At 37.5% G+C, this 14,038-nt stretch overlaps 1 protein-coding gene across 1 annotated transcript in view; it reads right to left on the bottom strand.

Moving 5' to 3' along the window:
• LOC139700283 (uncharacterized) overlaps positions 1-14,038 on the bottom strand; it is a 137,116-nt gene that overhangs the window by 107,715 nt on the left and 15,363 nt on the right. Inside the window, exons 4-5 of the mRNA XM_071598918.1 lie at positions 13,773-13,961; positions 4,985-5,190 (exon numbers count right to left, since the gene is read on the bottom strand). Of these exons, the coding sequence (XP_071455019.1) occupies positions 4,985-5,190; positions 13,773-13,961 (395 nt within the window). The remainder of the gene's footprint in view (positions 1-4,984; positions 5,191-13,772; positions 13,962-14,038) is intronic.

Genomic DNA, 14,038 nt, shown 5'->3' with positions numbered 1-14,038 from the left:
TTTAGATTTTATTGTATTATTCACAAACTTACTGGACTTAAAAATGATACAATGGACCGATTCAAGACTCCATGATCTACTATCCATGGATAATTGCAAACATGATTTTTATCATGAGGGAATAATTATACCGCATTCAACATGGCAATACAGGTATGTGATACATGGCAATACAGGTCCTGTATGTCATATGTTTTGGATTAATAAAAACATCTTACGACTCGTTTGAAATAATTACAGGAAAAACAAGCGGGTGCTGCTTCGATTAGTCCTGTCAACTCCGCGATCCAGGCAGCCGTTCAAAAATTTAAGCGAGTTCTCTTAATGAAATCTGAATGGATAGTTTAATTTTCACGTATTTCAACACATTACACGCTTCGTATGCGGAAAAATTGATTTAGTACTTCAGAAAAATTTCAAAATGAAAAGCCTGAGTCCATGCTTCGTAAAATAAATAACTCACCCGATTATCTACTGTGCCACAAAACAATTAATACAACGTGGTTTGATACCTGCATCACCATTAGGTTTCATTTACTCCGTTTTATAAGGTCCCATATTTAAAATGGTCATAATTTCGACAACCATTCGGCAAACTACTTCAAAAATAAACATCCCGCATTTGTTGGGTAAAATTTAATCATAAAACCTAATGTCTCGAGAGATACCGTCGCATGGCTTCGATACTGATTTTTCATCGTGCTGGTGTTCAACTTTAATCATTTATTATATTTTCAATGTTTTATTATTGCCGATTCTACGAGTTTTTCAAACGCCCTTTTAAACCTTCGTGTATTTCAACCACCTTTGAATAATTAAATATGTCCTGGAAATTATTTTCCTTAAACAATTCAAAAGGTCAAGTGACCTTTGTAAAAATGGAAATAATTATACACCCACGCATTTTAATATTAAATAATCGTAATAGTTACCGAAAAAACAGGCAGATTTTAACGAAATGCCATTAAATATTTACTTTCCACCTATATTACGAAATTTTTAAGAATAAAGAGTTCAAATTCCAAAGAAACTGCGGGAGATGCCACTACAGTAACTTTTAACGGAGTGGGTTTGAATCCGAAAGATTTTTACACTCTGAAATTGTTGCATTGAAATAAAGAGTTCGTAAAATGTTGAATACCGGTAAAGAACTTCATCCAGCGTACGTCAACTGAGACCTCAACTTTGTAACTTAAATTGTAATACTGTTTTATCCTATTTTATAAATGTTCTTTTTTGAGAATAAATAACAAAACAGGTTGTACTTTTCCACCGTACTTTCATTACAATCTGCAATACATTTTGGCGTCGATTCGTGTTGCCCCTATTAAAGTGATAGGGTCATCATGGAAAAGTACAAACCTAATTTATTTACTCATCAAGAATTTCCACGAATAAGCCCTTTCTAATTTATCCGAAATCCAATGAATTTCAAACGAGGTCTTTAGTATTTGCCTAAATTTTGCTAAATTATATTTGAAAATATGATATTTCCAACAAAGGTTTTTAGTAATTGGGTACACTATGTTTGCCTACTAGAAGTTTTTATTACTAAAATATGCAGAAATAGCAAAATTTTCCCATCACATTAACTCGGTAGCTAATAACCATATATATATATATATATATATATATATATATATATATATATATATATATATATATATATATATATATATATATATATATATATATATATATATATACATATACATATATATATAACTATTTTTAAACCATGTTCTTTCAGTTTTGAAGACTAAAAGTAGCAGCACTCTAAACCGATGTAGTCAAAAATAAAATATTTTTTTTCATTTTGTAATATATGAAGTAGAACGTAGGAATACTCGAAACCAAAAAAAGCTGGAGTCAACTTCTTTTTGGGACGGGAGCGTCCTCTCTAGCAACCGCTTATAACGCACGTAAGTTTCTTATAAGGTTTACATGATAATAACCAAAGAAACATTTATATTTTAAGTCGATAAAACTTACCAATGTCAGTAGAATATTCACCATGTATGCGTATTTTTCAAGTCTGAATACTTTATGGCCGTTTGGCGTACGTTGCCCAGATTAATAATGGGAAAATAAATGTTTTGATTTCCTATAAGTAAATTGGAAGCTATGGAAAAATTTATATACAACGTGCATTGTTCACATTTATAAAAATAAGGCAGTTTTCATTTTAAGAGGTTTAAAACATAAACCTGCTTGGTGGTTCTGTTTGGTCAGCTTCTCTACCCATAGTATTAAGAAAGTCGAAAGGCGCATATACTTGGCATAAGATTTTTCTCATGGCTGACTTTTCTAGGGCACTTGTTTTGATAATTTTTGCTTGCTATTTTTTCCTCTAATCCATTATACAACAAGTTAGCCGAAACATTTCAAAAATCGAGACTTATTTCCAACAACAGTGAAAATGTATATACAATAACATGATTAAGTGTTGAAAAGAGATTGAAGCTGTGCCTCGTATTAGCTATTGAGGCGACCAAGTTATGCCTTAAGAATGAGAAATGCATCAAGCGTACCCTTTCAGATGGCAGTTTTGAATTCATATTAAGCATAAAGAATGTTCCAGAGGATGCTTTTTCTTCATATCTATGACATTGAAAACATTTGCAGCTATTAAGAAAAACTCTTTAATCCTATCAGAACAGTGTATGGAAGATAAAATATGTATTATATATAAACTAACGGAATGATAATAATTATTTACAGTATTTCCATTACAAGGACATATGATCAATGCATCTTGAATCAACTCCCAAATTAGAATTACGCTTTTTTGAAAATGATAAACTTGCCACGATCGTTGTGAGAGGCCGTGTCTATAGAAAGCCCTACCCCTCCCTAGTCATTAGAAAAATTGAATTTAATTCGATGGATAATGGTGAATGCCTAATTCTTAAAATGTATATCAGAATGCCATCAAATCTGAACAAATAAAATGTGTAAAAATATGAAAATATACGTAAATCATGCATAAAAGGTAACGTAATGATAATAATTTTTACAGTATTTCTAAAACTAGAATATGTAATCAATTTAAATTCAATTTATTTCACTTTATTTTCTGTTTATAAACATATTATCGAAACAATTAAAAATTGATCGACTTGTAGTAAGATGTAATATATTATATTATTTTTAAAAAAGTATTCTCTAAGATTTTTTAATGAATTGTCCACCAACTTGCATCCCTATCGCCTGTTCTACCCATGCCTCTTTCACCGTTCCCTCCACAGATGCGTTGAAAATCACGGGTGACAATGGACAACCTTGCCCTAACTAACCCTGCACATCCGGACTCTCTAGCAACCACTCACACCAGAGCGGTTTGAAACATGTACAGACTCTGGAAAAGTCTCCTATCCCTCCATGCTACTTCTATTTTCTGCAACACATTCAATAATTCTAACTAATTCACCCTGTCAAACGCCATTTAGAAATACGAGGGTCATCCGGAAAGTAGTACCCGTTCGTGAAATAAAGACACAAAAGTAAATATTAACAAACATAAAAAATTTTATTTGAAAGAGGATACTTTAAACTACTTCTCAACATAATCTCCAAGCAAATTAAGGCATTTGTCATAACGTGTGACAAGTTTGTGTATTCCTGCTGCATAGTCCTTCGCCGCCAGCTCATTGAGATACGCGAGGGACCCATCTTGCACAAATTTTTGCATAATGCAGATGGTGTTTAACAATTTCATGAACAATTGTTCGAGAAACATTGGGAAAATGCTCACAGATGTCATCAATTGTGACGCGCCGATCGTTCCTCACGAATTCGTCAACTGAGCTCACCAGTTGGTCTGTAATGACAGACGGTCTCCCCGAACGCTCATCGTCGTGTGTGTTCCCCCTCCCCATGTTGAAGTTGCGACACCACCGCCGAACAGACGACTCGTCCATTACATTGTCTCCATACACCTCCTTTAATTGGCGATGAATATCACATGGGCGAACGTTTCTTGCATTGAGGAATTTAATCACTGCCTTCACTTCACAACTGGCGGCGTTCTCAATTTTTTTAAACATTGTAAACAATCACAGAAACAACACAGGCAATGCTAGCGTCACGCAACTTGGCTCAGAGAAGGCAGACAAGCCACTGAAGCTATCTGACCTCGTCCAGCGGCTACTCGCGTCGTCAGCACTTCATGCGGCACGAACGGGTACTACTTTCCGGATGACCCTCGTACTATATATCAAGCAGACAAAATTATCCTGATTGTATTCAATATTCCTCTTTATTAGTGACCTTATTATAGTTCAATATTACGATTCGTATATGCATAGATTGGAGAATTTCGAAATGTGGTTGAAGGATGGAAAAAGTGAAGTGGACTGAAATGCAAAAAATTAGGGAGTGCTGGGTATGAAGGGGAAGGAGAGGGGATGGTTGTGATAAATCCAAAGGAGGCAGGAAAGTTGGATGTTCCGCATTTTTATTTGCGATGGGATGTTTTAGACTGTGATAGAGGGGAGAACGTTAGGTAAACGAGGAAGGGGTACATATAGGATGGGGATTTTGGACGGAATGAGGGGAGGAAGGAAGCCACTATGAATTAAAGAGGGTCTTATTGTAATGTTGGATATCATGCTATGCTGCTAAGAGAGACTAGGGAATTGTCGCTGTGCCGTTTGGTTCCATGAGTCCATTCAAAGCCTACCTTAACCGGTAGATTACCAATTATTAATAATATCAATCATTCATCATGGTTATTAATCATTTATCATCATTAATATAAATTATTAATAACATCTTTTACGTCTTCCATATTTTTTGTGGGTCACCAAGAATTTTTTATTAATTTTATTTTTTTATTATTCTTTAATCATCAGGACTTTAATTAAGCATTGCCCAAATCACTCCGCAATCCCGATAATGAAGTACCCATGGACGTCAGGCGGTAAAATCGACTCGATCTAAAATACCGCTTGAAGCTCCCTGAAGATTCGCGTTAGTTCCTTACCTGGCCGCTAAGGGTCCCACTCGTGCAGTCGTGATTCGTGGTGCTAGTGTCGCCCACGTACTGCTCGGACCAGCGACCGCCACTTGCGCTCCATCTGCCGGGAGCGAGAGTAGCTGTTTGGGTGTGTATCGGCAGAGGCGCGGCTGAAGACGAACGATGCGGAGGAATGCTGGAATCGTTTGATGTGGGGGAAGATGGCCTGGAATCTGAAACAATTTTCGAAGAAAAACGCAATCGATAAGATAAAATACTAAAGCTCGGAATATGAAGTACATAATTTTATCAACGCATCGACCCGTTAAGTTCTCCCACACAGACAGTAACATGGTTGCCTGCACCCAATATTGCAAGGTAAGTAGGCAGTTTCTCCTTCTCGGAAAATCCCTGGGTCGTCTGTTCTTGCAAGTCGAGATAAGTGTAGGCAATCGAGATATTCCAGGAAACCCCTGAAATGGTTTTCGCGGGACTTAATCAATACTATGAAACGACGTGAAATTTAAGTTCTGCGAACGTCACATTCAATCTGAAACCTCTAATAAATCACTATCTAACCCTTTTTGTAATCGAAACCGCTTCTTTTGTGGGTAGCTGGTCACAATCTTAGGCCAAGGGTTAACGTTATAAAAGTCCAATTAATTTCATTTATATCTTTTGACTCATTGAAAGTTCTTATTTTGGCGCTAGTACCCAGGAATATTTTATTGAAAGATTTTGACCAACATTGGAATAATTTTGAACTGTACATAGATATTTTAAATGCTTATTATGCTTCGAGAAGTGAAAAGTGCTTTGTTTCAGAAGACAGCCTCCGCAAAAGTATATTGAATCGAAAGCGGATAAATCCAAGGATTAGGGATTATTTGACTATTCCAAGGTACATCATCTAAGTATTTGGCATCAGAACATTCGGGTATTTTTAGGCAGTTAGGCATATGCGTAAAGAAATTGAAGTGATTATAGAATCATATGTTTTTAACTCCTAGAGTAACTTTAACTCCGAATGCTACATGCTTATTTGAGGAAAAATTATTCGTTTTTCGCTTCAGCTACAATCATATTGTATCGAACCAGATCTGATCGCACGTTGACGCACCCCAAAGTGATTAGGGACACGCAATAGTTATTTCTTTCCAAGGATCTCTTCCTTTCCTTCGATTCTAGTGCTTACTAGTTGTAGCCATTTGAAATTAGGCACCAATACTGGCCCATTAAACAGATATGATCATTCATCTTTTGATAGATGAAATTACTTTTTAGGTTCTATCCGCGTAACCCATTTAATTCAAGCGAAAATATTCTTTACGACTAGAGAATTTCAAGCTCCATACCAATCTCATAGCAAAGGTTTAGCTTTAAGGTTATTTGAAAAGATCGCACGTTTATTTTCAATTTAGTGAATTCCATGGGTATAAAACACCCGGTCGAATGAATCATCAGTCCCAATACTTTAAAGCATCAAATCTAATGCGTAATTTGATCTCAAAATGAATTAATATAATAAATAACCCTTTAGGCTTGATTTAAAACTTGTATATTGAAAAAAGTGATAAATTCAGCATGTTCTAGCGTTTTTTAGAATATATAATATACTTGTCCAATTGTGACAACTTTTCGGTTTGATTTCGTATACATTAGTTTGGAAACTTCGAGGATTATAAATAGAAGTTATGTAGAGTTTTTGATATTTTTAATTTATACTTACTTCTCAAGCTTTTTTGAGGAAACTACAAAAAATTAAAGATATTCGTACTTTCTACTCTAATTAATGTTAGCTAGATTTTGGAAGTAAAAAATAACAAATAACACGTTGCACATGAGTAGTTTTTATGTCATGGGTACTGATTAATATACTTATTTACATTATATTAATGCATTCTCTGTAACGCAATGAGAATAAGTTTGAGAAGGGATGAACGACTTACTTAATGAATAAATACTATCATTATTATACTACGAGGGTCATCCGGAAAGTAGTACCCGTTCGTGCCGCATGAAGTGCTGACGACGCGAGTAGCCGCTGGACGAGGTCAGATAGCTTCAGTGGCTTGTCTGCCTTCTCTGAGCCAAGTTGCGTGACGCTAGCATTGCCTGTGTTGTTTCTGTGATTGTTTACAATGTTTAAAAAAATTGAGAACGCCGCCAGTTGTGAAGTGAGGGCAGTGATTAAATTCCTCAATGCAAGAAACGTTCGCCCATGTGATATTCATCGCCAATTAAAGGAGGTGTATGGAGACAATGTAATGGACGAGTCGTCTGTTCGGCGGTGGTGTCGCAACTTCAACATGGGGAGGGGGAACACACACGACGATGAGCGTTCGGGGAGACCGTCTGTCATTACAGACCAACTGGTGAGCTCAGTTGACGAATTCGTGAGGAACGATCGGCGCGTCACAATTGATGACATCTGTGAGCATTTTCCCAATGTTTCTCGAACAATTGTTCATGAAATTGTTAAACACCATCTGCATTATGCAAAAATTTGTGCAAGATGGGTCCCTCGCGTATCTCAATGAGCTGGCGGCGAAGGACTATGCAGCAGGAATACAGAAACTTGTCACACGTTATGACAAATGCCTTAATTTGCTTGGAGATTATGTTGAGAAGTAGTTTAAAGTATCCTCTTTCAAGTAAAATTTTTTATGTTTGTTAATATTTACTTTTGTGTCTTTATTTCACGAACGGGTACTACTTTCCGGATGACCCTCGTATGTAACATAGACGTGGTTTTTGTTAATAGTCATTGAAATGCGTATCCACAGAAATTTGTATAAGCAAAACAATAAAATACTAGCCAAGTAGATCGTTTGGATGTAGGCTGTGACGACACAAGAGAGTAATTTGAAAAGTTCTTGGAATAAAATAGAAATAAACGACTTTTCTCAGTATTTTTTTTTTATTTTTCAATGTAGCTTCCCTGTACACCAATGCATTCGGTCCAGTGATGTTCTAATGTGTTGATCCCATCTCGAAAATTAGATTACTTCAAGCCTGTCCACTTCGGCTGTTAGTTCTTTGTTTGAAGAGCATCTACGTCCACCGAGGAAAATTTTAAATTGGGGAAGAGATGGAAATCTGATAGAGCCACATCAGACGAACAAAGCGGGTTTGGCAAAAATTTGTAACTTAGTTCACGGATGTTTGCCATGGCAACGACACTTGGGTGTAGCCGTGCATTCTCTTTGTGAAAGATGATTTTCGTCCTTATCAAACCGGGCCTTTTTTTGTGTATCTTTTGCTTTAGTTAGCCGAGGAAGTTAGTGTAATATATTCCAGTAATTATTTGACTTGTGGGAAGATAATCTATCAGCAGAATCCCTTTCGCATCCCAGAAAACTGAAGCCGTTACCTTTCCAGCCGACCGTATTGCCTTTGTTTTCTATGGTGGTGGTGAATCAACGTTTCCACTGCTTTGAATGCTGTTTTGTCTCTGGGGTATACTATACCCCAGATCCAAGTTAACTCTGTGGTCACAAAATTGTGCAGAACATCTTGTTAGTTGCTCTTAAAATGGGTCAAATATTATTCGGAAATTTCCATTCTGATGAGTTTGTGATCCTGCGTCAAGAGTCGCGGCACCCATCTAGTAGATAATTTTCACATATCCAATTCCACCATTGAAATGTGATATGCCAGACCATATGACATCCATGCAGCTTCAGCGATTTTTCACAATTTCAGTCGGCGATCCTCCATGACCATTTTATGCATTGTTGCCATAATATCTGGAGTGGTGGCATATTTTGGCCGACCACTACGTGGATCATCATCTAAGCTGTGTCGACCAAGCTGAAACTCGTTTTTCTACTTTATAGCAGTTAAATCTGAAGGAGAAGAGTCTCCTAGAGTGTTCTGAAAGTCGGAATGAATTTCATTGGCTTTTCTATCTTTCTTTTCGAAGTATTTAACCACTGCTAGAATCTCAATTTTTCCCATCTTCACAAATCACTACACGGGAATAACAACAGAGAGCCATCCGCAACACAGACCTCTTCCCTGAGCACTGACGTGTTACGTGTATACCCATAAGGAATTGCCTATTACTACGCGGGAAACTCGTTGCGCCAGCACTGATATTTGGTGGTGATTTAGGAACCTTTTAAACGACCCTCGCACTCCCGAGAAGTGAGTATGTGTAACCAGGCGATAAATATTTAGGGGTATGGTAAGTCTAAGAAGATTTAGCAAGTGTGGAGAAGGGTATTTGAAGTTACAATCATTTGTAATAGTAATAGGGAATGCTAAAACGTTTCATGTGGTACCACTCCTTATGTTCTAATAATTTCAGTAATCCAGAACGCCTAAAACTACGAAATATATTGTGCAGAGGTAAAAAAATAAACAGATCCAAACGGTGAAAAACAATTATCCTGCTTAAGCATGCTATGGCTATGCATATCTTAGGATATAACATAAGTTAAAAAAGATTCCCAAGGTGATTGATTGAATCCTGATACCAGCGAATGATCCTACGCATGATAAAGGGTCGTAATAATTTTATTCCGCCTAACCCACAAAATGTCCTGTAGATTTCATGTTATGAAAACTTTCGAATCCGGCCCTCTAGATTACTTGAGCGGAATGCACTGCAGATTGGCCACATACCAGAGACCTTCTCTTGCATGTAACTGCGGTTGGGTAAACTGTTAAATCATATATGCAAATAGAGTAACTAAAAGGGTTGGGAGGATTTAAAGAAGAATCAACATTGATGGAAATTAGGCCACTGTGTAAGGGTTACTTTTAAGAAGGCAAGTAGCGGGAGAAGAGTTTTGAATTTATTGAGAGAGGATATAATGGAAGATGAATATAAGTTAATTCAGAATGAAGGGCTAAAAGAATATTATTACGACACCAAATGATATTGTAAGCAGCTACTCATTGAGGTATGATGTAATTGGGGATGGTTGAAAGCCTATCTAATTAAGGAAGACTAATGAATTACAAAAATTGTTTCCCTATCCTAACATACCCATTTAAGAGCCTTCGTAATTTTTGTTTAATTTCACACTATGCAACTATTTTACTTTAATGCGGAGTCAACTGGAATAATTTTGAGACACACTGGGAAACGATGAATGCGGTCGAAGGACTTGCATTATGGTTAGGAGAAGGAGAGGATATTTCGAATGGGGTATTTTGGTGTGGGGTATTGCGAATGCAAGAGCATTAGAATTAAGTGTTGCTTTTAAAGAATGGTGTATTTTTTTTGCAGACATCGACTGCGGAACGTACAAACAGTTAACTTGCAAATTTAACTGACTGCATTGACTTGCCCAGGAGAAGAGAAAAAGGAATCACATGTGGTAGGAAAACAAAAAAAAATACCCGGTCTTGCATAAAAATACCCGGCATCAAAATCAGATCAAACACTGATTGAAGTGCCTATAATTTGCGGAAAATAATGATTTTAATCCTATGAAACCCACCTTTTCCACATGATTACGCCTTAACCTGCTGGTTACAATATCTTCAAAAGTAATCAAGTAATCGAGTTAAAAAATACTTCAAAGTATAAGAACTGTAATATTTAAATGCAACAATGATTCCGAAAACTTTCCTCACTTAGCCCATCATTCTTTACTCGTGAAGATCATGGAACACATTGATAAACACTCAAATTATGCTTAAAATTTATAAATTAAAACAACTCAAATACCACTCATTGCCAACTATTCCACAATATTGTATCTAATCAATTTAATATCAAACATTTTCATGATACGTAAGCTGAGCTGAACTATGTAAAAGAAGAAGGAAATGTCGAATACCGAAGAGGATACATGACTAGATCGAGCGCCAACTTGTTGCAAGTACGATGCGAGAGCGATCAACTCTAAATATTTAAAGTACTTGCGCCGCCAATAAATTCTTATTCTACCATTCTTCCTCACATAATGCAAGAAGTTTCAGGTCCAATCTACAATATTTTACTTACAGCGAATTAGAAGCAATAAGGGTAATAATTTCGAAGATTTGCCTTTGATTCTGCCGAGAGTGAAATTTTGAAATGTTTCATTCGAAATTGTACTAAAATGAAATGGGAGATCGTCAGACCCCGAGCTCTTTTACGATATTGATTAAATTTGAGATGTCATGTTATTTTTCCAAGACTTTTTTTGTAGTTTGAGTTTGAGCAAGACTTTTTTTGAGTTTGAATGTAATACTTGGGATTCGTGTGCCATCTGACATTGTCTATCTGCTCATGTGAGTTTTAATAATACGAGGGTCATCCGGAAAGTAGTACCCGTTCGTGAAATAAAAAGACAAAAGTAAATATTAACAAACATATAAAATTTTATTTGAAAGAGGATACTTTAAACTACTTCTCAACATAATCTCCAAGCAAATTAAGGCATTTGTCATAACGTGTGACAAGTTTGTGTATTCCTGCTGCATAGTCCTTCGCCGCCAGCTCATTGAGATACGCGAGGGACCCATCTTGCACAAATTTTTGCATAATGCAGATGGTGTTTAACAATTTCATGAACAATTGTTCGAGAAACATTGGGAAAATGCTCACAGATGTCATCAATTGTGACGCGCCGATTGTTCCTCACGAATTCGTCAACTGAGCTCACCAGTTGGTCTGTAATGACAGACGGTCTCCCCGAACGCTCATCGTCGTGTGTGTTCCCCCTCCCCATGTTGAAGTTGCGACACCACCGCCGAACAGACGACTCGTCCATTACATTGTCTCCATACACCTCCTTTAATTGGCAATGAATATCACATGGGCGAACGTTTCTTGCATTGAGGAATTTAATCACTGCCCTCACTTCACAACTGGCGGCGTTCTCAATTTTTTTAAACATTGTAAACAATCACAGAAACAACACAGGCATTGCTAGCGTCACGCAACTTGGCTCAGAGAAGGCAGACAAGCCACTGAAGCTATCTGACCTCGTCCAGCGGCTACTCGCGTCGTCAGCACTTCATGCGGCACGAACGGGTACTACTTTCCGGATGACCCTCGTAATAATGCCACTGTAGTCGAGGCTTTCGAGTTGAGAATTTAAAGGAACGTTGAAATGGATCCTATTTTTCCGCCACCGATGGAAGCGATCACTCTGCACCCATAATTGAAAGTATGCCAGTGAATAAAGCTGCCATAGCCTAGGTTGGAAGAGAATTAACAATTCATGGTTTATCTGACAGGTATCCACTCCGACTAAATGTAATAATGATACGATCGTAGAGTTGGCAGTGGTTACTTGAGCAAAGGGATGAACCAATCAAGCACACATTTTGTTTGGGTATGTGACGATTGATGGTCCAAATATTGAATGCCACAATGCTTGGGTTTAGAATGTAATGAGAGATAATACTGTAGCGTTTGCAATAACTGAATCAATTCTCACCATAAGTAAAGGGCAGAAAAATTCGTATTTACTAGGTATCGTATCTACTCGCAAATCACCGCAATGTTGTGTTGCAGAAGGATTAGGTGTAGTGAAAATGTGTTTCGAGAATTTTTTAGGGAGATATGTAATCATTCCCAAGTGTATTAGTTTTCTAAATATATGTATATTATATGAGAATGGAATGGATATCCCTGTTCGACGGAGTACCTCTTTCATTTTCCCTAAATTTTTAAAAAGACTGAGAGAGTAACCACACCTCGGCGTCGACATACTCTTAAAAAAAATTCGACAATGGTTCTAACAGTTTAACATCTCATTCGACGGATACTGTGCTTAAAGAACTCTCGATGCGGCATACAAAAAGGTATTGAGGTGCTATCGAAAGATTCGGCACCAGCGAAATTCATGTTAAGTGTAGTGGAAACGCGTGTTTGAAGAGGAGACTTCTAAAAATAAAGTGAGCACATTTTTGAGACCTTTTAAAGGATCGTAAATCGCATGTTAAAGTTGGTGGAGATAAAGAAGATCAAATTTTGTTTCTATATTATTTTAAAAATTTGTATTGAAATGGTACTGGCAAATTAAAATATTACTTTTGGGACAACAAGAAACATCCTTCCTTATCGTTCTCTCTATATAAAGGAATTCTCAGGTAGAAGACAAGATTTTTATTATATATGGATAGTGTATGCACACCATATATATGTATGTATGTGTGTGTGGTGGATGCATAAAAACACTCCTCTAATCTCCATCTAATTGACGTTTCGACGACACGGTCGTCACCTGCAGAAAGGCGAATAAACTATAAGCACAGTAATCAACCCGAAGGTCGATTTGGTCGATATTAGAGTTCACCCAGTACTGATTAGTGAATTTCACACATTATGGTAAGGGGACCAGTTCCTTTTGCCGGTTATGGTTTCCCAGGAAGAATTGGTACCCAAAAAAACACATAGCCTCGGTGGAGCTGCAGTGCCCAGAGAGGCTTGCTCAGGAGTCGAGCCCGGGCCCTCCGGTCGGCAGCCCAACGCTGTACCCCTCGACCATCGCGACCCACAGAATTATTATTATGAGATATATGGCAAATTATATACACTACATATACACACGCATATGTATTCATATGTATGCTCATATGCATACGATACATATCGTGTATTACCACAGATATATTGATGCTCGTTACGGGAAACATTTACAAAAATGTTTCCTATGCTACTTTGCCTACTATACTATATTGCCAAAAATTATTATTATTCTCATTTCATTTGAAATTGCTCTTGGATTAGCAAAATCATGGAAGTTTAAAGTTTGAAGGACCCTTCCCAGGCAACGTGACGTTTGCTCGAACGACCACGAGCACAGGGTAAGGGAGACGCTCCCGAAATGGAAGCGATGAATTTGAATGCGATGATCGATTCTACCTGTGGACGACTGGCGCTGGACGGGAGCGAGGCCCCTCCTACTCCTGCGACCCGAGGACGGGGAAGGAGACCGTATCCGCCGTGAAGCTTGGATGTTGCCCGTCGACCCCAGGATAGGAGGCACCGCCTGCCCGGGGGACGTAGCGATCGCGTTCACGGGTATCATCTTATCCGGCAATATAGAAAACCCTGGGGAACAGAAGAACAACAGACATTCGTGAAAGCAGTGAATCATCTTTACTGCACTCATGACACCGCATGTCTTC

The sequence above is a fragment of the Hetaerina americana genome, unplaced genomic scaffold, assembly GCF_022747635.1.
Source record: "Hetaerina americana unplaced genomic scaffold, ioHetAmer1.1.p SCAF_10, whole genome shotgun sequence".
NCBI classification, from domain to species: domain Eukaryota; kingdom Metazoa; phylum Arthropoda; class Insecta; order Odonata; family Calopterygidae; genus Hetaerina; species Hetaerina americana.
Note: the sequence above shows the minus strand (reverse complement) of the source record. Positions and strands in the feature narration are given on the sequence as shown.